A 24,964-nucleotide genomic window follows, 5' to 3' on the forward strand; every position below is an offset into this window, starting at 1 on the left:
GACCCCTGATACAGAGTCATACCCAAGACCTGCCGCAGGCATTGCATTTATTCACTCCCACTGCTCACTATTACAGGCAGATTGCAGCAGAAAGTAGGACCTGATCAGCACCACCTATGCAGTAAAACCATGTAGGAAATATTACACACGTTTCCGCAGAACCCACAAACAGAAGCTTTAAAGTGAGTAATGGAGCCCAGAATACAAAATGCTAAAATATATGATTGATTACTGTAGTAGGTCATAACATGTTTATTTTGTCAGTTGACTGTTGCTTTCATATGTATTGATTTACTTAAAATATTTGTCAGCTTTGAAAAGAGATGGCACCCACTAATGACGACCAATTGAGACTCATCGTTGTGACACATATTCCTTGGTGTTCATGTCTGGCCTGAGAAGAATCACATAGCATTTGGGTAGGAATATACAGCCCAGGAGCCCCGCACCGGAGGCCAGGATGGCAAAGACCTCCACGGCCACCATGTACTTGCCCTTGGAGCTCAGGTAGGTTGGGATGAAGGCGACCCACACACTGCAGAACACCAGCATGCTGAACGTGATGAACTTGGCCTCATTGAAACTGTCCGGTAAGTTCCTTGCTAGGAAGGCAATGATGAAGCAGAAGCAGGTCAGGAATGCCAGGTATCCCAGAACACAGTAGAATGCAATGTTTGACCCCTCGTTACATTCCAGTATCATTTTACCAATCACAGACTGTGTGTCATACAACGGGAAAGGGGGAGCTAGCCCCAGCCAGACGATACAGATAACGACTTGGATACCGGAACACAAAGTGACTAGATAGTTGGTGAACCTGAATCTCATCCAACGTCTCATCCCACTTCCTGGTTTGGTGGCTTGGAATGCCATAACTACAGTCAGGGTTTTACCTAATATCGAAGACACAGAAAGAGTAAAAGTGACTCCAAACACAGACTGTCGGAGAAGACAGGTGACCATCTGCGGTTGACCAATGAAAATCAAGGAACAGAGGAAGCAGAGCATCAGTGAGAGCAGGAGGACATAGCTGAGGTAACGGTTATTGGCCTTCACTATCGGAGTGTCTCTGAAATGTGTAAAGAGTCCCAGAACTAGAGCTGCGATTAAAGAGAAGGCCACAGCAATGACAGCCAACAAGGCACCCAACGGCTCCTCGTAGGACAGAAATACAACCTCCTTTGGGATGCATCCATCTCGTCTTGTATTTGACCACATCTTTTCCGGGCACGTAAGACAATGATCAGCATCTGAGAGAGAGAGAGAGAGAGAGAGAGAGAGAGAGAGAGAGAGAGGGAGAGAGAGAGAGAGAGAGCACAGTGTCATTAGCTAAGAAGGTCAATGATTGGAAGAGAAAACATTTTACAGAAGAGATTCAACATAGTTTTTAATATGCAAGGTGTGGAAGTGGAAAACTGTATTCACAGTCTTTTTATTTGAAACTATGATTCTGAAAAAACACTGTCACAACTGCTTATCGTCAAATCATTGGAGTGATAAGAATCAGGATCCACCCTCATCCACTAGTAATCCATTCTTTTACATCTGAGAATGAAAATGTTATATGAAAGAGTGATACTTATGCACAAAGATTTTATTTATCAACCAGCATGATGACATTCAGGTCATCAAACTTCCACTCCCTTATTACTAATCTTTTTCTGCTAAAATCATCCAGAGGGTATTTATTTATTTATTTATTACATTTGTATAGCGCACAGCAGCCCATGGGCATCAAGGCGCTGTTACTTGTGGGGAGCTTAGTTACAGGGTAGGTACAGCTGGGAAATGCATTTATACATACGTCATTTGTACATTGATACATTGGAATACAGAGTCGATTTATAAGTACATTTGAGCTTGTCCAGCTGGGCAGGTGATAATGGTGTGTATCAGGTGAAGAGAATTGTTTTCATGGATTTTCTGAAAGCCATGAGGGATGCCTCGCCCCTAAAGGAAGGGGGTAGGGCATTCCAGTGTGTGGGAGCGAGGTAGGGGAAGCTAGCGCCACCTCCTCTTGCTCTCTTTATCAAGGGTACGCAGAGCATGTTTGCATACCGTGTTCTTGTAGGTCTTGGGTAAGGGCAGTGTCCCTTGTAAAACCAATGACGTTTCGGTCAAATATGTCTTTGGATTGTGAGCAGTCTCTAGAGGCAGCTGCTGAGAAAGTAAGATAACAAAGAGATTGTATTACCCTTACTGCATGAGCTATCGGAGACCAGGTCCAGTCGGCGTAACACAAGGAATATTACTTTATGCAGGCCAAACCATATGGCTTACTAAGCTTTCTCTAGAGGAGGCTGCTAAGATAGTAAGCTCCCCAAAGGCGTTATATTGCCCTCCATACACTAGCCACTGGTGGCCAGGTCAAGGCAACCCAATACAAGGAATATTACTTGATGCAGGCACCCAAACCATATGGATAACTAAACTGTCTCTAGAGGCGGATGCCAAGATAGTAATCTTCCCAAAGACATGATATTGCCCTCCATACACTAGCCATGGGAGGCCAGGTTAAATTGTCCTAACACAAGTTAGATTACTTCTTGCAGGCAACTGAACTATATGGCTTACTAAGATCTCTCTAGAGGTAGGTACTAAGATAGTAAGCCCCCCAAAGACATTATATTGCCCTCTATGCACTTCCCACTGGAGGCCGGGTCCATTTGACCCAACACATGATATATTACTATAGGCACACACTCAAAAACATATGGCATTCTAGGCAGTCTCTAGATGTGGGTGCTGAAAGACTAAACTTATCAAAAGACATAATATTGCCAAGACCTAGATTTCAAAATTCAGGATTTATCAAGATAATTGATGATAGATCAAGGCCAGCCGGATAAAGTGCACAGGCTCAGGAAAATGGCTTCTGATAGAGCCATAACGTCGATCTCAGGTCCTAAAGGTTTGATCACATATGATCCCAAAGAGATTAATGACATCTTTAGAAATTATTACGTAAACCTTTATCGCAATGAGACTGGCATTTCTGGTGTGGATGAGCGCTTTTTCGGGATTCTTGATATTCCTAAAATCTCAAGCAAAGGTCATATATGTCTCTTGAATCGGAATTGACGGTAGATGACATACGAAAAGCGATAAGTAGATTGAATACTTGGAAAACACTGGACCGGATGGGCTCCCAGTTGAGTTTTATAAGATCCTCCCAGAGTCCGCCCTCATTCTAGTGAAAGATATGTTTGAGTCTTGGCTGAAGGATGGCATGTTGCCTCCCACTACAAATCATGGCATGATTTCAGTATTTCTAAAGAAAGGAAAAGATGAGAATTTGCCTTTTAGCTATAGCCCCATTAGTTTAATTAACATTGACAACAAGATCTTGGCAAAAATCCTTGCTATGAAGCTTGAAAAACTTCTTCCAAAAATAATCCATGATAATCAATCCGGTTTCATTCGGCGGACTTCAAGTAATACTCGTATACTGATCCAGACTATGTCTCGGGCCATTGATTCAAGGGTTGATGCAGCTGTGTTTTCCCTAGTCGCAGAAAAGGCTTTTGACCGTGTCAACTGGAATTATTTGTACTCTGTTCTATGTAAATGAATATGTGTGAGAGGTTCATATCTTGGGTTACTTTGCTATATGCAAACCCCACGGCAGATGTTAAAACCAATGGGCTAAGGTCAGAGCCTTTCATCTTAGAGAGAGGCATGTGGCAGGGCTGTCCTCTTTCACTGCTCTTGTTCATTATGGCGATTGAACCCTTAGCGATTGCTCTTAGGTGCGAGAGTGGGTTGAGCAGTAGTAAGTGCTGGGGAGTTGTACAGAAGATCTGGTTTTACGCAGAAGATGTATTGCTAAGTTTGCAAGGTCTGGGGAATTCTTTACCCATTCTGATGGACATTTTTTCCAAATTTAATGAAGCTGTGGGATATATTGATCCACTCAACAGCATTTCCCCACGTCACCAAGCTGCATTTGTGCAAGAAACAGCAATATGGCTGCGCTGGCTCCTATGAGTGCCATGGCCTCAAAACTGTGTTTTTGCAGCAACAAAAAGATGACAGGATGAAACAAGGGGACACACTGAAGGAGCGTGCCAGTGTGTTCTGAAACATATAAATGGAATAAAGTGAACAGGCAGCACTGCTTTGCTGAAAACCCCAAATTCCCCTTCAAAATGAAACTTTTTCACCCTTTACTGTCAAGGAGTTCCCCCCCTTCTCACCTTAGTTCGATCTTTGCTGGATTTCTTGGTCGATGCCTTCTTGCGGACGGATCGGGTCTTGAATAAGGCTGCACGAGTCTCTTCCGACTCCAGCGTGCGTTCAAAGTTCCGGGATGCAAAGATCCAGGAATCTGGGAAATTTACAGAGTGCGCTACTCAGCACATGAGTCCAGGAATCAAGAAAGGAAGGAAAGGGACTAGGAATGGGGTTGGCTGGGAAAGAACCAAGGAAAACAATACCGCGAACTCCGGAGCACACGTCTAGTCGCTACTTCGCAATAGCATTGAGACGCGTGGAGCCGCGGGAGGTGTGGTCTATTAATAGAACATGCTACGTCCAACGTGTAGAGCGAGAAAAGTGTTTCACAGTGGATGGCCATGTTGGGAGTACAAGGGAGTGTAAGCCCCGTTGAGACAAGGACCAGGAAGTCCAAAAGGGGCGTGTTCTGTAGGTCATGACATTTACAAATGCCGCTTTGACGCTAATTCTATCTGTTCTTTCTTAAACTACTGTGATTAAAAAGGCCATGTCATGCCCAGGATATCTCATTGTGCCTCAGCAAAACCAGGCATGATTTCTGAATGACAGGCCCTGCCAAACCAACTCTGAGAGAAATCAACCAGGAACTTCACTTTTTACTCGCACAGGAACACGTGTTTATTTCTTTCCAAAATTATCCAAAGCTCAGCAGTTCAAAGAGACTCTAATTCTCTGAGCCGGGTCAGTTTCAATATATCTGTGCTTCAGACAAAACTCCTGCTTTCAAGAAAATGACTATGGCTGCAAAGAGAGTGTGGGATTCTGATGGAGCTGCTAAACCGAATTTAAAGAAAGAAATGCAAGCGTTTCACCACACCTGTAAAAATGGGCCTTTGCAAACTGAAGGAAAGAAAATGGCACCTTTAAAGGAAAAGTACATTGTTGAATGAAAGCTTGCATTACCTAGCAATGTGAAGGGGTTATGTTGTTGGTGATAACACACACATGGGCTATTTTATTCCACAGATTTGTTTTCATTTAGGACCCAAAATAAGAAAATAAAGATTTTAAAACACATGGGCTGAATTTGCAAGCTCTCAGAAACAAGTTATTCCAGTTGGCAGCCTTGAAACTTCCACCTAGGAAGGGGGCCACACCATAAACTCTCAGCAGAGACTAATGCCCCACTGATAATTACAGGGTGGGAAAGAATCTAGGCTGGGCTGAACGCACTGACAATGGAGCTCCCAGGGCCAGGAAGTTTGAAGTGTGAAGGGGGAATAAAACCTTCAATCAAGCTGTAACACCCCACCTTGCTCTGGAGGAAATGACAGTTGGTAGCAGTTGAAGGAAGAAAATAAATTGATCCAGTGACAAAGGACTGCCATTTGTTTCCAAAGACTATTTCATAAATAAACTTTAAAGACTTTATCTCTGCAGCAAGACTTTGTGAAAATGTAGAATTTTTGCAGTGTAAAAGTGAATTTTCGGGCTTTCATTTAAGACATGGTAGAATTCACTGACACCTTGGGGACAGAAAGGGAAAAGTATTGCGGATTCCACGAAAAGTATCCATGTTGCAAATGCATGAGTAATATAAATCCCATTGAAAAGCGCAAAAAACTGGTAGAAGGGCGAAACAAGGTCTCACAGACTGGACTGCAATGTGTTGCACACAATATGTAAACTGTGTATATAATTTACTAAGATATTGCAATTGTATAAATGTATGTTTGTGGCAAAATTGGATTTTAGTTAAAGTAACTATGAGAGGTTTTTGGACATTGTAAAACTCACATCATAAATCTGACATCATTTTCCTGAAATCCAACCAGCTGAGAGCGAGGCTGAGACTATCACCCTTGTCCAATCTTGTTGTTAGAGGCGTATTTAGTTAAGCCTGACCCAGTCATATACTTTGATGTCACCATACCTTATAAATAAGAGTCCCTGACAAGACTATAGACACACACTCTTCCTGATGTTCCTGCGCTGTGTTCCTGTTCCATCCATCCAGATTCCAGACCCCAACTACAAGGCCAAAGCATTGCTGACCCTACTCCAGGGCCCACTGCAAAACCCAAGCATTGCTGTTCCTTTTCCCAGCAAGGCCTCAATTCTAAAATCCCCAAATAACCAAAGGGGAAAGCTGTGGTGTTTTTGGGAAGCATCCTGATACCACTAACTATATGCTCCCTGCTATCCTGCCATCCACTTGACCTTTAGTATCCAGTGACCAGAATTGCCATTCCAGTCCAGTGCCATCCGGTTGTCACCAGGATCGGTGATATCCTCGTCAGAGAACGTAGAATCCGATTCACCACCCTCCCCTAACTCCTCACCTTCGTCTCTTCTTCCTGTACCCTTCTTTCCTTTACTTCTTGGACGCTCCTTTTTTTTTATGTAGGTAGGGACGCCGACGGAAGGAAGCCACCGTGTCACCCAAAAAGGGTTCCCGGTGCCTCCTCCCGGGAACGCCAGGAAGGGGAAAAAGCCAAAACCTTAAGCGACCTGCGTGACTCTCCTAAGGAATGAGCTGGTATGCTGGGAGAATACAGTCGGCTGAAGCTGAACTCCGTTGTAGAAAGGATGAGGCTCCGGAGGAAGGTAGTCAGTAAGTAGTACGGAATCTCACAAGGGGAACCAAGTCCATAGGTGAAGCAATATAGAATAGGCAGTCCTTATACAGGCTGGGATCTGGTACACGGGAGATCACAGAGGAAGGTGTCCGAATCAGAAGAATCAGCAATCCAAGAAAACAGGCCTAGGTCTGTCTGGTACACAAGGAGGCAGGCAGAAGGAGAAAAACAGGAAGGGGAAAAAATAAGGCAGCAGGCAAGAAAAGGGGAAGAGGACAAGGACCCGATAGAGATCGGGTAATACTGCAGCAAGTGCGAGCGAGGGAAGAGCAGGCAAAAAGGCAGACAGCACTAACGGAGGAAACCGGAAGCGTTGCAACGCGTACACAACCCAGAAGGAGCTGTATTTAAACTCTGGGCCGTGTAAGCGCGCATACGCACGGGCAGAGCTGCAGGTGGGCGTGACAGGCTACCAGCGTGCACGGCGGAATAATGTCCGCGCCACCAGCGGTTCCACAGGCGCCAAGTGCCGCGTGGCGTGACAGTATGCCCCCTCCCAAGGGACCCTCCCCCTGGTTTGCCTGGATGGTAAAAGTGAAACTTGCGCAACAGTGTAGGGGCAGAAATATGGGAGACGGGTTCCCAGGAATTCTCAGAGGAGGGGAAGCCCTTCCATCGTACAAGGTATTCTAGTTTGCCTCTATGATACCTGGAGTCGCATATTTGAGCTACCTCATATTCTTCCGGAGTGGAATCCTGAGGAACAGTAACTCTCTCAGCTTGACGCCTCCAGGTATCAACATGAAAGGGCTTAAGCTGAGAAGCATGGAAGACAGGATGAACTCTGTTCAGGCTGGCAGGGAGTTTAAGACGGAAAGCCACAGGGTTGATCCTTTGTACAATCTTATAAGGCCCTAAAAACTTCGGGGATAGCTTGGATGGATGGGCCCAACGAGGTAAGTATCTCGTAGAAAGCATTACTCTAGAACCCACCTCCCAACCTGGTACGGGTTGACAATGTCTGTTGGCTTGGGACCTATAGCGTTCCTGCACTGCCTGAAGGCTTTCCTTAGCCTTCTTGTGTATCTCTCTAAGGCGGGTGAGTGAGGAATCTACAGATGGTACATTAGTAGAAAGACAGGAGACAGGAAGAATAGACCGGGGATTGTAGCCATAATTACAGAAAAATGGACTAACCCCTAGAGCTGAGTGCACAGAATTGTTGTAGGAGAATTCGTCCAGAGCCAATAACGAGTGCCAGTTGTCTTGTTGGGAATTAGTAAAACACCTTAAGTATTGTTCTAGAGTTCCATTTAGCCGTTCAGTTTGTCCATTAGACTGGGGGTGAAACCCCGACGTGAGAGCTCTTTCAATCCCCAGCCGCTCACAGAGAGCCTTCCAAAAATGAGAGGTGTACTGACTTCCCCTGTCAGAGATGATCTTAGAGGGCATACCGTGCAGTCTAAAGATGTCTTGGAGAAATACTTCGGCCATGTTGGCTGCAGTGGGAACTCCGGGCAAAGGGGAAAAGTGAGCCATTTTAGTAAATGAATCAACCACCACCATTATACAAGTGCACCCCTGTGAGATGGGGAGATCCACAATGAAATCAGTAGAGATTGAGCTCCAGGGGCCGTCAGGCACAGCACATGGTTCGAGTAATCCAATAGGTCGTTGACGAGGGGATTTACTTCGGAGGCAGATGATACAGGATTGAACATAACGATCCACGTCCTCCCTCATTCTAGGCCAGGTGAAGTGACGACGAAGGAATTCCAGAGTGCCTGTACCACCCCGATGACCAGCAAGTTTTGTGTCGTGACACCAGTTCAAAGCCATCTTGCGAAAGGCAGGCGTGGGTAGGTAGAGTCTACCCTTGACCAGATATAGACCATCTCTAATTTCGTACGCCAAGCCTTTGGGATGTCTCTCTACTTCAAAGCACCCTCCCGATTCATTTTTTACCTGACTGAGGAACGTCAAAACCATTCCGATATTTCTGGGTCGGGGAAACATGTGTTCACGAGGAGACTCGGAATCAGGTAGGTAATCACAACGCTGTGAAAGGGAGTCATCCAACACATTCAGCTTTCCTGGGATATAAGTGATGTGAAAATTGAATTGGGCAATGAAAGGAGCCCATCGGGCCTGTCGGGTGTTGCAGCACTCGAATTGCCTCAGGACTTGCAGGTTCTTGTGATCTGTCCGGATTGTAAAAGGATACCTGCCTCCCTGAAGGAGATGCCGCCATGCCACACAAACCGATTTCATTGCAAGTAATTCTCGTTCAATGACAGAGTAGTTTCTTTGACTGGCGTTAAGTGTCTTCCAGAAGTAGGCAACAGGATGCTCTACTCCCCGAACCTCTTGGAGAAGGACAGCTCCTATGGCAGCAGCAGAGGCGTCGGTCTCCAGGATGAAGGGCAGCTCCTGGTCAGGCTGTAGTAGTATGGGTGCAGCACAAAAGGCGTTCTTAAGATCCCCAAAACTATCCTCGGCCTCAGCCGACCATCTGAACGGCTCAGAAGATTTCTTGAGGAGAGTAGTGATGTGCAGGATCTTCTGGGAGAAATTGGGAATGAACCTACGATAGAAGTTCGCCAGACCCAGGAATCTTTGAATTTCTTTCACTGAAGAGGGTGAAGGACATTCTAGGATAGACGACACCTTGTGGGGGTCCATTGAGATACCCTGGCTGGACAAGATATAACCCAGATAAGGTATGGATGAAGCGGAGAACACACATTTGGCAAGTTTGACAGATAAGTGATTGTTCTTAAGCTTACGGAAAACTTCCTTGACATGTTCCTCGTGTTCTTTGGCATTGTTGGAAAATACTAGTATATCGTCAAGATACACTAGAGTTGTTTGGCACAACAAATCGGAGAACAGTCTGTCCATAAACCATTGAAAAATAGAAGGGGCATTCACCAACCCAAATGGGATGACCTGATACTCAAAGAGCCTGAACGGAGCCCGGAAGGCAGTCTTCCATTCATCTCCTTTCTGCACTCGGAGAAGGTGGTAGGCGTTCCTTAAATCAAGCTTGGTAAACGTTGTTGCACCGTGGACGGCTTGTAAGATCTCAGTTATCAAGGGCATCGGATAACGATCCTTTACAGTGACTTTATTTAAGCCTCGATAATCAATGCAAGGTCTTAGGTCTTTCAAATCTTTTTTGGAAAACGAAAAATAAGGAAGCTCCAGCAGGAGACTTTGAAGGTCGGATCAGCCCATTAGCCATGTTACCGTCCAGATAACCTCTGAGAAATTGCCTTTCCTCCAGTGACAGAGGAAACATTCTGCCGAATGGTACTAAAGCTCCCGGAGTTAGTTCGATGCAACAGTCCTCAGGCCGGTGTGGAGGTAGTTCAATAGGTATCTTTTCTGTCACAACCTCTGTGAACTCCCTTAGGTAATGGGGCAAGCAATGGACAGACTTGGTCGCACAACTATTAGATGTCTTGACAGTTTCGAATCTTGGCTCGGGTAAACACTCAGCTCTACAGAATGAAGATTGAAAATTCAATACATTTTTAGACCAGTCAATGCTGGGGTTGTGCTTGTGTAGCCAGCAGATTCCCAGAATGATGGGGAAGTGCGCGGCTCTGATGATGTCAAACATAATTCTTTCTGTGTGCTGTTGTATCGACAAGGTGAGTTCCTCGGTGGTGTGGGTGATCATGCCTGAGCTCAAGGGCTCACCATCCACTCCTTAAACCTTCTGGTCTTCCTGTTTGGCAATTCTTTTAAGACCTTTTTGTTTGGCCCAGTGAGTGTCAATGAAGTTGCCGGCAGCACCACAATCCAGTAGAGCTAATGTGGTCACCTCTGTAGATTCTAGTTTGAGGGTAACTGTGAGCACCATAAAACGAGAGTCTTCAGGGATTTCGGGAGATGACACAGATAGAGAAGTGTAAGGACTTGGACCAGCCCCTCGGTAGTGAGTCCCAACACTTACCGAGGGCGAGCGTTTCCTGGCCTTCTGGGTGGTACCTCCGGACAGTCTCGTAACATATGAGTGGAAGCTCCGCAATACATGCACAGGCAGCCGTCCCTGCGCCGTTTGCATTCCTCAGGGGTGAGCGGAGCATGCGCTGTCCCAATTTGCATGGGCTCCTCTTTGGAGGAGCGTGAGAAGGGTACTGAAGGAGACGGGTGTGTTTCCAGGAGAGTGGGAGCATTTGTCTTGGTCTTTCTTCTTTCCATACGTCGTTCGGTCAGGCGGAAATCTATCCTGAGGGTAGCCGTAAGGAGTTCCGCAAAGGATATAGGTCTTTCTATCCTGGCTAGCTCATCCTTTAAGTCTTCTCTCAGACCCCGAAGAAAGATTGCATATTGAGCCTGCTCTTGCCACCCAGCTTCAGCTGCCACCTGTTTGAATGTTGTAATGTAGGTTAGCAGATCCGAATTCCCTTGATGGATGTCCAGCAGATCTTCTGAAGCCAAGTAGGTGCTTTTGTTACGTAGATAAGTTTGTTGCATCAAACCCTTGAAAGCATCATAATCCTGTAAGACTGGATCCGGCAGGTTCACCATCGGAGTGGCCCATGCCAGGGCATTACCTGACATGTGTGTTATCATAAACCCCACCTTGGCATGGTCCGAGGAAAAGGTCTGAGGGCGGAATGAGAAGTGTAAATGGCACGCATCCAAAAACTCTTTTACCTTTTTTGGAGTGCCATCAAACTTGCCCAACACAAGGGGGAGCGGTGGTAGCTCGGTGGAAGGTCGTTCTCTCTCCGTTATCCGTTGCTGTAGGGTGGCATTGGCAGCCTTGAGATTCTGCATTTCCACATTTAAGCTCTGGACTGCTGCTACAAGTTCCTGTACTTGCTGTGGCGTAGCCATTTCAACTTCAATTTGGCGTTGCAAACTGTCACCAGGATCGGTGATATCCTCGTCAGAGAACGTAGAATCCGATTCACCACCCTCCCCTAACTCCTCACCTTCGTCTCTTCTTCCTGTACCCTTCTTTCCTTTACTTCTTGGATGCTCCTTTTTTTATGTAGGTAGTGGCGCCCACGGAAGGAATCCACTGTGTCACCCAAAAAGGGTTCCCGGTGCCTCCTCCCGGGAACGCCGGGAAGGGGAAAAAGCCCCCCAAAAAAAACCAACTAAGCGACCTGCGTGACTCTCCTAAGGAATGAGCTGGTATGCTGGGAGAATACAGTCGGCTGAAGCTGAACTCCGTTGTAGAAAGGATGAGGCTCCGGAGGAAGGTAGTCAGTAAGTAGTACGGAATCTCACAAGGGGAACCAAGTCCATAGGTGAAGCAATATAGAATTGGCAGTCCTTATACAGGCCGGGATCTGGTACACGGGAGATCACAGAGGAAGGTATCCGAATCAGAAGAATCAGCAATCCAAGAAAACAGGCCTAGGTCTGGTACACAAGGAGGCAGGCAGAAGGAGAAAAACAGGAAGGGGAAAAAATAAGGAAGAAGGACGGAAGCAGAGAAGGTACGGGAGAAGGAGGGTGGTGAGGAGAGAGGAAGGAAAATAGTAGAAGAAAAAAGGGCAGCAGGCAAGAAAAGGGGAAGAGGACAAGGACCTGATAGAGATCGGGTAATACTGCAGCAAGTGCGAGCGAGGGAAGAGCAGGCAAAAAGGCAGACAGCACTAACGGAGGAAACCGGAAGCGTTGCAACGCGTACACAATCCGGAAGGAGCTGTATTTAAACTCCGGGCCGCGTAAGCACGCATACGCACGGGCAGAGCTGCAGGTGGGCGTGACAGGCTACCAGCGTGCACGGCGGAATAATGTCGGCGCCGCCAGCGGTTCCACAGGCGCCAAGTGCCGTGTGGCATGACACCGGTGACCAAAACTGCCCAGCTGTTTGCCAGGCACCCTGCCATGTAGTGACCAGAACCCTTGACGATCCAAAATCCCAATCTAAAAGCGGACTGTAAGTATCATCCCTACACCATAGAAATCCATAGTCTACTTGTTTTGCATTTGTCCTTATCTCACGCTCTAAGTCATCCTATCCTTACCCTGCTAACTTGTTAAAACTGTCAGAATCATTCTTGCAACCCTGCCCTTGATTTCTAGTGCTAGCGCTATCTCGTTAGTAATTTGGTCTTCTGTAAATCTTAAGCATTAGTCCTATTTCGAGTGACCGGACTGGTTTCCGCCAAGGTTGGGAGCTGGGGTGAGAGGGTGGAACTTGCGAATCAACCCTAGAGCTTACTGTGTCCCTCTTTGGTGGCCTAGCCTGAATACTCTAGTGTAAAGTAAAACTGTTCTTGTCACAACTGATTTCCTTTCCTATTTTCACAGCTCAATTTTACTCAAAGCGCACCTTTCACTTCCATGTTGTACCTGTGATCTATAGGTATTCCCCAACCAAAAAACCGCACTCCATATGAGTGTATTTCACCCGTTTTTAGTAAAAACCGTTTGGGTAATTTCAGGCGGGAATTGCAAAATTGCAAAGTTTCCAATGTGTCATTTTGCTGCAATCTGTTTTAAACTTTCAACTCGTTTTCGAACTGTATGCTTTTGGTAATCCATTCTTTGTGATTTTTAGTGTCTTTGCATTGTTTCTTTAGTGGGGAATTATATTTGCTTCAAGGTTTTAACACAGTCATTATTTGTTTGTCCGTTTCTGAGTGTCATTTCATAACATTGCAAGCGGTTTCAAATCCATTTTTCTCTATTATTTGGGGAGGGAAGATCAGATTTGTATTCCATTTCCTGTCTCTTATTCCTGATTACCTGCTGCTTCTGTTTATTCACTCAGAATTGATTATTTTTGGGTTGAGGGAACATTGCAGGGGGAAATTCCAACTTGGATGCTATCTTTCGTAAATCAAAAAGTGCTCCTATTCTGCTGTGCTGTGTATATGTTCCACTAGAAGGTTAAACCCAGTGCATTGCTCACATTCTCATTGTAATTATCACCCCATTGGTGATTGCTGCCCCATATTAAAAAGTGTATGTTTTCATTTGAATTTTAAAATAAATAAATATTGTATTTTACCAACCAGCCTGGTTCATGGTCCATTGTGACCCATGGTAGTTGAAAAGGGGGTGTGATATGAGTGGTGTACCATCTCAATATTGAATATATATGTATAAAAAGATAAGCATGTCAGTCGTGCACTGCATACTAGGCCGAGACCAAGGTGTTTGATGCCTGATTGAAATCCTTAACAAAGCATCTGGATATAAAATCAACTGGACAAAAGTCTGAGGTAATGTTTTTAACTTTTTCATGTCGCAAATCTTCAATAACAGCTCTAGGTTTCAAGTGGTGCGAGAAGAGATTAAAATATCAAGGAATCTGGTTCACACCATTGGTTGAGGACATGGTCGATGAAAACTTAAAAGTACTTTGCAAGGATTTCAAGATGAATTTAGAGGGATGGGCAATACCAAATCTGTTGCTTTGGGGTAAGGTAAACGCTCTTAAATTGACATCTTCTCCGAGAATCAATTACGTACTCAGTATGTTACCATTGAAGATTGCCCCACACTCCTGGTAGGAGATCGACAGACTAATACAGACTTTTATTTAGGATCAAAAACCACCAAGACTTAAAATGTGGAAGCTTCAACTGCCATTAGACAAAGGTGGATTGGGATTACCTAATTTCCAAGCATACCATCTGGCATTCACGGCTCAATTCATTGTTCCATTTCTTGGAGATGTTTCTGATGACTGGTTGATGGCTGAAGCCAGCCGTACGGGTCCATGAATTTATTCTACAACAATGATAGCAGGAGGGGTGCAAAATCCCGCTACTGAATTTCTGCATAGCCGTTGGAGAGATTTAAACAGGTAGTTAGGGGTGGATGCTTTAAAGGCGCCAATTGCCTCTATCTGGCATAACGTGGCAAATAAAGACAAGGGGAGATCATTATTCTGGCCAGTCTGGTTCCTGGGAGGGATCAAATGGATCTTGGATCTTGGGAAAGACAGGAGATGGCTTACAGCCAAGGAAGTCACGACAAAATGCAGTATTCCTGGCTTTTCAAATGGAGCTTATAGACAATTGAAAAGGTTATTGGAGAGGTCGATTGGTTGAATGATCTGAATCTAGGTATTTTTTTGGATCTCAATTCCCAGGCAGTTGAGAGTGGTCTTGCAAGCAGGATATACAAGCTGATTTTTGGCAGGAAACCTGATGTGCTAGCTGAAAGGATTGACTTTAAGACAATGATTCTAGGCGGGGATGAGTTACAGGATGATTTGACTGGATCTCAGAAGAAATGGCTCTTCAGAGGTGTGGCAGTTGGGAAGAAAGTAATCTTACGTGGTTGGAAATCCAGGGTTGCTCCATCTCTGGATGATTGGATTATTGAAATGAACAAGCTGGCAAATGTAGGACAGACCATTTACAGGAGAATTGGGAAAGTTAATCTTTTTGAGAAGATGTGAGGGAGGTCTTTGGATCGATACTAGTCTCTTTGTTTTTTTTTATTGTATATTGTAAGTTGGGTGGGAGAGGAATGGGTGGTTTGGGGAATTTAGTCTGTGTTTTTGGTAAATTATACTATTAATATGCATTTAATGATTAGTTTCCTAGATTAACTCAGAACATATGACAGGGTGACTTGGGGGAGGGGGGGGCTAGAAATTGTATATTTTGTTTTTCACAGTTGGCGTGTTGTTTTTTGTTTCTTTTCTTTATCTTATTGCTATTGTATATTTATGCTGGTCTTAATGATCTGATACAGCTATTTTGTTTTATGAATAAAATGAAAATAAATATTTTAAAAAAGAAAAGATATTGCCCTCCATACACTAGCCATGGGCGGCCATGTTAAGCTGACCCAACACAAGTTATATCACTTCATGCAGGCATCTGAGCTATATGGCTTACTAAACACTCTCTAGAGGCGGCTGCTAAGATAGTAAGCCCCCCAAAGACATGATATTGCCCTCCATACACTAGCCATCGGAGGCCAGGTCCAGGGGACCCAACACAAGGTTTTATTACTATAAGAACACACTCAAGTACATATGGCTTTCTAGGCAGTCTCTAGATGTGGGTGCTGAAATACTAAGCTATCAAAAGACATACTATTGCCATCACAGCACTAGCCATCAGAGGCCAGGTCCATATGACTGACCATAAGTTATATCACTTTAAGAACACACCCAAAACCATATTAAATTCTAAGCAGACTCTAGATGCAGGCATTGAGATAGTAAGATATCAAAGGCGTTATGTTGCTCTCTATACACTATTAATAGAGGACAGCACCAAGTGACCCAACAGATGGTATGTAACTTTAAACACCATATGGCTTTTTGTCATAGAAGTGGGGGTGTTGGGAAAGACTTCCCTTAGTTCAGACACACTATAACCATCTTACCTAGAAATGCAGTAGATCAGCGCTCACCACTGGACCTGTGCAATGTAGGATCAACAGAGCACATGAGACAGAATTAAAGTTCAACATCAGTCTGGATGGGATAAACTCCCACAAGGCCTAGGGACTTGACCTAAAACTAAAGAGGGATGACTACATTAATAGTGTCAGGATGGATAATTTAACAGATCGAGGGAATGGAAGTTAGGAAGGAAGCCTCACCTATGACACTGTTGTGAGGGAATGTTTTTCTAGAGAAAATAAACTATGCCGCAGGGTGTCATGATGGGTTATCTTAAGGAACCTAACAAAGGGAATTCTGATCTTCACTAAGATTCCTTAATACACACACTCTAGGATATGGCGCCCTGCTTGTTTCTTGACAACCCAGGAATATAACTCCCTCTCACTTCTTAATAATCTAAGGGTATAGTATCCCGTTTGCGCCATGACCTACCTGCTCTTCTCCCAGGGATATAACTCCTTTCTCACTTCTTAACAACCACATGGTATATTATCCTGCCTCAGTCATGCCTCACCTGCTCTTCTCCCAGGGATATAACTCCCTCCTCACTTCTTAACAACCATGGGGTATATTGTCCTGCCTCTGTCATGCCATACCAGCTCATCGCCCAGGGGCGCTGTTCATTACTCAGTACTGTAAAGCAAGACCCCCCAGACAACCAGACAATAAAAAACACTCCATTAGGGAAAAAAGGCGTGGCGCACCGCTTTGGAAGGAAAACAAGATTTATTTTGTATACAAAAAGACAAAAGGTATCAGAAGGTCCTGTAGAACAATGAACAGTGTTATTACCCCACCCTCATTGGCTACCACCTATATAAATACTACCAGTCCTCTATAGTCCCACATCCTAATCTACTTCCACCCTCCAACACGTGGTTCCCGTTTTCTGTCACCTTGGTTTCCAGCTACTGGATTGGCGAATTACCTGGAATGTTACCCGCCCCATTGGCCTAGTCACATGGTGTGCACCTGGTCATTAGCATGAGCTCAGTGGACACCTCTGAGGCGAAATTGCCCTTTGAAATAATAGTGCGCTTTTTTTTATACCAGACACGTAGACGCCCTAGTCATGCCTCTTCAGCTTTGGACTAGATGTGTTGGCATCACCTCTTGCTCTTTGTATCACAAATCACTGGATGTTCTGCTCCTTGCTCCCTTCTTATCAGTTGACCACCCGCAGTACAACTCCTTGCTCTCTCTCTCTCTCTTTCCCGAGAACCACATCAATCGGCCCCATTCTAATGGATTTACGTACTCTATTTTCCAGCCGCCTTCCAGTTCAAATAGGACGGCCATTGTGCTGGGGCTACTAGTACCCTAATTCTACACTGAGCATTTTGGTAGCTCTTACTTGTCTCCCATGGATTTGTCCTTTGGTACGGGCGCAGCCCTACCGTCACTTTGCCATTCACATTTCAATCTTGTTCCACAGGCCTACAGCTTGATACAATTAAACAAGGCCGCTATTCTCAGCTTCACTCCTGGGGCTTGGGAAAGGGAAAATGATTCAAAATCTTAATTTTGCCACGTTGCTACACCTTCAACAGGTAACATAAACTGCTAGGCTTCACTTCCAATATGGCAATGCTTCAGTATCTCCTGCACCCCGGCCCTGTATCTACATAGTCAGCATTACACATTATATTTCACTACTGCTACACAATTCACCCATGCCCTATACCTGGGCCTAACTACCTTGAAGATACATTTGTTGCTCCCAACTGTGCCACTATCCCCGTACAGCTGCGCACCTTCACATTCTCATGCGCTAATGGATATTTTTTTGCTTGAATTGTTTGCCTGTGTATGGGAGCTGAACGTGCATCCCAACAGTACCCTCACTAGGATTCTAAGTTAACAGATATGGGACATTCTGGTTGTGTTCCCATAAGGGAATGGGGTAATCAGATTAATCAGATGAATGAGGTGTCTTCCGGTTTTCTGTGGTACCTTAGTGAAGGGATTTTACTGTGATAGCCTTCAACGAGAAGGACCGTGGATTTGACCCAAGTTCTTGCCTTGGTTCCTCTGGGTCCCAATAAACTCTAGGCAGCTATGTGCTGTGGTGGAGAAGGAAGGGTGCTATGTCATCTCTGGATCTTTTCATTTGCGCCGGAATCTTGCCAGTCTATGGGGATGTGAACAAAACCAAAAGTGACCTTCACTACTGGATGAGTGAGTGCGGTTCCCACCCTGAGCTGCCTGGCTCCAATGACCACATGCATGTGGCAACTACTGCATTCACTTGCTTTTTCACCTATCAGAACGTAGTCTCCCTACCATGTACAATAGCCCTATGTGTGCTTATCTCGAAGGCCCAATTGCACGCTTACCATGTATGTGTATTTCTCTAAATGTGCTAGGTACGCGCAAATCCTAGATATCTGCTTGGCTTCTCCAAATGTGCATTATGTTACTATTGTATCCCCCTGTGGTGAGCCTCACACTTGTGCTCATGTTGCAAAGTGTGCAAAGCTCCTCGAACCTAAGGCCGCAAAGTAGCTATTTGCAAGCTCCTTGCCGTCATTTACCAGTTTATAAACACACAGGTTGCAAGTGCTGTTCAAGCTTCGATAAGTCGATAAGTGGAAGGACTGTAATGAGGGCATATGCCCATGTTTTCAAGCATAGTCTTCCTGTCCCTGCCCTAAACCTTCAAAGTGCCTTTGCTGGGCTACCATGTGGGTTCCTCTTCCTCACTGGTAGCAGCATCTAGGAGTCCTGCCCAACCTCCAATTATTCGCCTATGTTCCTGAATTGGATCCAGACTGAACCGCACACAGAGGATTTTAGCACATGATTTGTATGGACCAGAACTAGTCTGGAGAACATTATAGCGCTCATGTAGACATGCACGCAGGCGGCTCCCCGCAGCCAAGTACACCGCCTCTTGCCCTGCATATTTCCACTCTGCTGTGCAAATGAGTAAACGCTGCCTACCATGCGCGGATGGCAAGCAGCGTTTACAATTCCCGTAAAAAATCTGCCTACCATGCACGATAGGCACCGTTTCATTGTATACATTGCATGGCATGCAAGCATTGCAGGCAGCGTGTACAAGGATCCCTACAGAGTCCGCCAGTTTTTATGCTGTTGCATAAAGCAGGAGGGCTGCATATGTATCCCGAGCATTTGCTGTGCATTAAAATACATGCCAGTGAAAATACTGTGGCATTTGTATGGTGGAGAGGAAGGGGGGGCGGGGTAATGAAAATGAGCTATGGCGTCAATGCAAGGCGTAAATGACCTAATAGTAGCAACCAGGTGCTGGCCATGAAACAAGCCAACCACCAGTGGCAGGATAGTGAGTGACACACGGGCTATTGGACTGAGAGCTAGGGGGGTGAAGGAGATTGTGCAGGGGTTGGAGGGCGTGTGACGGCGCCCTGCATTGACCCATATACTTGATTTCTAATTACTGTAAGCAAGTGTCCTGTCCAAGTAAAGCTATAAAGAAGCCCACTCTGTTATCTTGGGGGAAAGTCTTACGGCTGCTCAGTGATCAGTGGCACGGCTGTAGCGCTTTGCCAGTGACTTCATGGCCCATAGGCCTTGGAGGTCAACCCAGGGAGGAGGTGTCCGGAGGCGCCTCATCAGCACACCACTTGGTCTCCTGGCTCTCTACAAAAAGAGTGTGGACACTGATTAATTATAATCAGTTACTACTTACATAGCGCTTTCACCAAAGAGCTGGATATAGAACTTTTACATTCAATTATCACCCAGCCGAAGTTGGTACTCTTTTATTGACAATGATATGATATGGCATTTGTAACGCGCCTATACACAAGTGTTTCAAGGCGCGACGAGGCGGGGGGGGGGAACAGAGGGAGACAGACAGCGATCCTACTAGGCCAGGTGTCATTCAGATCGCGCAAGTGCAAGGGTAGGGGGACTGGGAAAAAAGTGCAGGGGAAGGGGAGAGGGGAGGTGCAGTACATGGTTAGTAGAATACAAGATAAATAATAGGGCCAGCTGGTGGCAAGTGCAAGGAAAGTGCGGTACATGGTTTATAGAATACAAGATAAATAATAGGGCCAGCTGGTGGCAAGTGCAAAGGTAAGTGCCAGGAGAAGGGGCTGTAGGATACAGAGACAGTCCCGTAGTGCATGTAGGCAGTGCAAGGAAGAGTGGCTGGGCCAGGACATGAGATCGGTGAGTGGCCCAGTTGCAGATTTGGACGGATGAAAGGTGAGTTGGCCTTGTCAGGAGTCTAACCTACAACCTGCCGTTCACACACAGTTCACAGCAGCTAGCACTCAACCGGCTGAGCTATCTTACCAGATTGCATGCATCCGCGGTGCATAAAAAGAGGTGCTAGAATAGAGATGCCACAACATTGCACAGAATGCAAAGACTGCACCAGCATTGCCTTGTGGTGGCAGGACCAGCATTCCTTGCGCCAGTCACTCACACAAAGACTGCAATCTGATCATATGCAACAGCATTGACTTGTGGAGGCGGGCCAGCATTCCTTGCACCAGTCACTCATGCAAAGACTGCACTCTGATCATATGCACCAGCATAGACTTGCGGCGGTGGGGTTAGACGTCCTTGCACCAGTCACTCATGCAAAGACTGCACTCTGATCATATGCACCAGCATTGACTTGTGGAGGTGGGGCCAGCATTCTTTGCGCCAGTCGCTCATGCAAATACTGCAATCTGATCATATGCACCAGCATTGACTTGTGTCGGCGGAGCCGGCATTCCTTGTGCCAGTCACTCATGCAAAGACTGCAAGCTGATCATATGTACCAGCATGGACTTGTGGAGGCGGGGCCAGTATTCCTTGCACCAGTCACTCATGCAAAGACTGCAAGCTGATCATATGTACCAGCATGGACTTGTGGAGGCGGGGCCAGCATTCCTTGCGCCAGTCACTCATGCAAAGACTGCAAGCTGATCATATGCACCAGCATTGACTTGTGGAGGCGGGGCCAGTATTCCTTGCACCAGTCACTCATGCAAAGACTGCAAGCTGATCATATGTACCAGCATGGACTTGTGGAGGCGGGGCCAGCATTCCTTGCGCCAGTCACTCATGCAAAGACTGCACTCTGATCATATGCACCAGCATTGACTTGCGGCGGTGGGGCTAGACGTCCTTGCGGCAGTCACTCATGCAAAGTCTGCAATCTGATAATATGCACCATCATTGACTTGTGGAGGCGGCGCTAGACTTCCTTGGCCAGTCAATCATGGAAAGACTGCAATTTGATCATATAAACCAGCATTGACTTGTGGAGGCGGACCAGCATTCCTTGCGCCAGTCACTCATGCAAAGACTCCACTCTGATCATATACACCAGCATTGCCTTGTGGAGGTGGGGCCAGCATTCCTGGCCAGTCACTAATGCAAAGACTGCACTCTGATCATATACACCAGCATTGACTTGTGGAGGCGGGACCAGCATTCCTTGCGCCAGTCACTCATGCCAAGACTGGAATCATGTACACCAGCATTGACTTGTGGAGGCGGGGCCAGATTTCCTTGGCCAGTCAATCATGCAAAACGGCAATCTGATCATATGCACCAGCATTGACTTGTGGAGGCGGGGCCAGCATTCCTTGGCCAGTCACTCATGCAAAGAAAAAGAAAGATGGTAGAACAATGCACTCTGTGAGTGTCATTTCCAAAGACCTTGGGCAGAAATGTTGGGTGTGTCCTCAAAATGGCACGGTCTTGCTGAAACAAAGTAAAAGGAGGTTCTGAAGACGAGGCTTGTAATTCACTGATCCTCCTGGCTGAATCATGGATATCAAAAAAGCAGTTTTCCTAGATAAGAATTTAATTTCCATCTGTGAATGGGTTTGAAAGGGGGTTCCATGAGGGCCGTTAGTAAAGTGTTTAGGCTCCATGAAGGAACTGATGAGGGCGTAGGAGGGTAAGTATGCATTAACCCCTGCAGGAAGATCTTGATGGCCGGAAGAGAGAGTAATGGCTGCGCTTCTGGAGTCGTCGTGTATGCCGATATGGCTGACAGTTGAACTTTGATGGAGGACAAGGAGAGACCTGCCTTGGCCAAATGTAATAAGTAAGGTGGTATCTGTTCTACCGAATCTGTAAGTGGGTTAATCGTAGATGTTTCACACCACTTAGAGAAGCGGGTCCATTTGCGCACGTAGGTGATCCTTGTTGAGGGGGCTCTAGAGGCCCTGATTATGTCCCAGCAGTCCGCCAGAAGGTTCAAGTTCATGAGTTTGCGCTGCTCAGGAACCAGGCCTTGAGGGAGAGGCTTGCTGGTTCGTGTGGAGGACTTTGTTGTTCTGCTGAGTCAAGAGGAATTGATGTGCCTGAAGCTGAATTGGAGGCCACCGGGATCTGTTGCGCCCAGTCCGGCACTATTAGGATCATGGAGCAGTCATGCTCCTTCATTCTGCGCAGAACTCTGGCTACGAGTGGAATGGGGGGAAAGGCATGAAGGAACTTCCCTGTCCAGTCCACCGAGAATGCATTTCCTGCTGACTGATGTTCTGGGTACCTTGAAGCAAATGCTTGACATTTCCTGTTGGCTCCTGTGGCAAAGAGGTCGATCTGTGGATGGCCCCATACGGAGAAAATCCGTTAGACTTCCTTTTCGTCTAGCTCCCATTCGTGGGATGATGCATGCTCCTTGCTCAATTTGTCCGCTAGGACATTGTCCACTTCCTGGAGATGTTCCTCCCTGATCTGGACTTTGTGGTGCAAGGCCCATGACCATAGCAGTTGAGCTTCCTGTGATAAGACCTCTGACTTTGTGCCCCCTTGCTTGTTTGAGTAATGCATGGAGGTTGTATTGTCTGTCTGGATGGTCAGTACTTGACCCGTCACTACATGAAGGAAAGCTTTTAGAGCCCATTGCATCGCCCTGAGCTCTAGTACATTGATGTGGAGCTGTGATTCCTGGGCTGACCAAGCCCCTTTAGTTTGGAGGTCCGCCAAGTGCGCTCCCCATCCCGAAAGTGACGCATCTGTCCTTAAGAGAAGAGTAGATGTTGGTGCCTGCAATGGCATCCCTTGGAGTAGGTTCCGCAGAGTATTCCACCATCGAGGTGCCTTGTGTACTGTCGTCGGTATCTGGACTACATCTTCCCATGAACCTATCGCTTGTTTCATTGATGGTCCAGGGCCTCCTGGATTGGTCTTGGGCGAAGTCTGCAATTTGGTATGAGAAATATACATGAGGACATCATGCCCAGAAGGGATTTGAAAGAGCGTACCATGGTTGTCTCTTTTTCTAGGAACAATGACGTCAAGCGGAGGATGGCTGCTACTCTGTCCGCCGCTGGTCTTACCCTGGGAATGGTGGTGTCGAACTCAGCACCCAGGACCCAGTACCCAGGAAGAGAACTGTCTTGCTGGGTACTGAACAGGATTTTATGCTGTTTATAGAAAAACCTAACCCTTTTAGGAGTTCTATCGCTTTCGATACTGCCAAGTGAGCTTGACTGTAGGAGCTTCCTCTTATCAACCAGTTGTCCAAATATGGAAATACCTTTGTTCCTAACCTTCTGAGGTTTACTGCTACGGGTGCCAGGCATTTGGTTAATACCCTTGGTGCTGATTTTAGCCCGTATGGGAGTACCTGGAATTGGAAATGTAGGTCTCCTATAGCAAACCTGAGGAACTGCCTGTGGGCAGGATCGGAATGTAGAAATATGCGTCTTCTAAGTCCAGAGTGGCTAGGAAGTCGTTTATTTTCAGCCACGGTAAGACGCCTTGCAGGGATATCATTTTGAATTTGATGCGTTTGATGAATTTGTTGAGTACCCTCAAGTCCAATATGGGCCTCCATTGGCCGTTCTTTTTCTTGATTAGAAAGACACGTGAGTAGAAACCTTTTCCCTTCTGGAGATACAGAACTGGTTCTAAAGCTGCTTTGCGCAGTAATTTTTTAACTTCTGCCATGACGTGTCGCAGCAAGTGAACCTTGTGAGGGGTGGGAGCCAGTGAAGGAGGTTGGTCTATGAACTCTATGGTGTGAACTGTGGGATGTTTTTCCCCACTTGTCCAGGCCCTGCAACATTAGTGTGCATTGCTTGCATCAGGAACATCAGAATGGCCACTGGAAAGCATTCTGCTCGCTAAAATCACCCAAAAGTGCGTCGGAAAAATCTGAAAAATGGGCCGCCATCCACTTTTGCCTATCTAAGTGGTAACGCAGGAGACCACTGCCAAAACCCCTCATTTGGCTACCCACAGAGCAAAATGACGGAAAAAGAAACACAGAGCTGCTTTAAAAATCCGTTTTCCTTGGCTGTGAAAAGTGCAAAAATCATGGTTCACAAACCACACAAAAGATCCAACCTCCTTGTTGGGTGGTGAACATCATTCTACTTCAAGAATCCACATAAATATAATATCAGCAGAAGCATATTTTATCAGAAAAAAATCCACTTTGAAAGATACTTGCTGGAAAGAAATGTCAAAAATGGGTGCAATACCATTACTCGCCTCTGTCAGACACTGGCGATCTCTAAATCTGACAGGAGAAACTTGTGTCTCAAAAGCTAAATATGCCAAAGAAGGGATTTCCATCAAATGGAATATAGGGTACCACACATTGATTTTCATGTTGAAAAAGACTGGAATTGAAGATATGTTTGCTGATTTTAAACTTGAAACTGTAATTTTTCACAAGGGACAATGTCAAATTGACCATAAGGTAACCTGATTCAGCTAAAACTTCAAACAGGCTTTCTTCCCCTGAGAACATACCACCCTTTTGCTTCCCACCAAAAGGACAGGACATTTCATTTGAATGCTAATAAGGGGAGGAGGGGCACTTTGGCCTGTTGCTCTGCTGATCTGGGAAAGAGACAATGGGTTCCTTGAACTGAATAGAAAATGTTAATTCGGGTGTGACTGACACCAA

The 24,964-nt window shown here is 45.9% G+C and overlaps 1 protein-coding gene across 1 annotated transcript in view; it reads right to left on the minus strand.

The window, feature by feature from the left end:
• Positions 1-354: 354 nt before the first annotated feature.
• Positions 355-24,964, minus strand: part of LOC138562535 (vomeronasal type-2 receptor 26-like) — a 353,363-nt gene continuing 328,753 nt past the window's right edge. Inside the window, exon 4 of the mRNA XM_069642779.1 lies at positions 355-1,250. Within this exon, the coding sequence (XP_069498880.1) occupies positions 355-1,250 (896 nt within the window). The remainder of the gene's footprint in view (positions 1,251-24,964) is intronic.

The sequence above is a fragment of the Ambystoma mexicanum genome, unplaced genomic scaffold, assembly GCF_040938575.1.
Source record: "Ambystoma mexicanum isolate Mex_15411 unplaced genomic scaffold, UKY_AmexF1_1 Mex_scaf60, whole genome shotgun sequence".
Classification (NCBI taxonomy): domain Eukaryota; kingdom Metazoa; phylum Chordata; class Amphibia; order Caudata; family Ambystomatidae; genus Ambystoma; species Ambystoma mexicanum.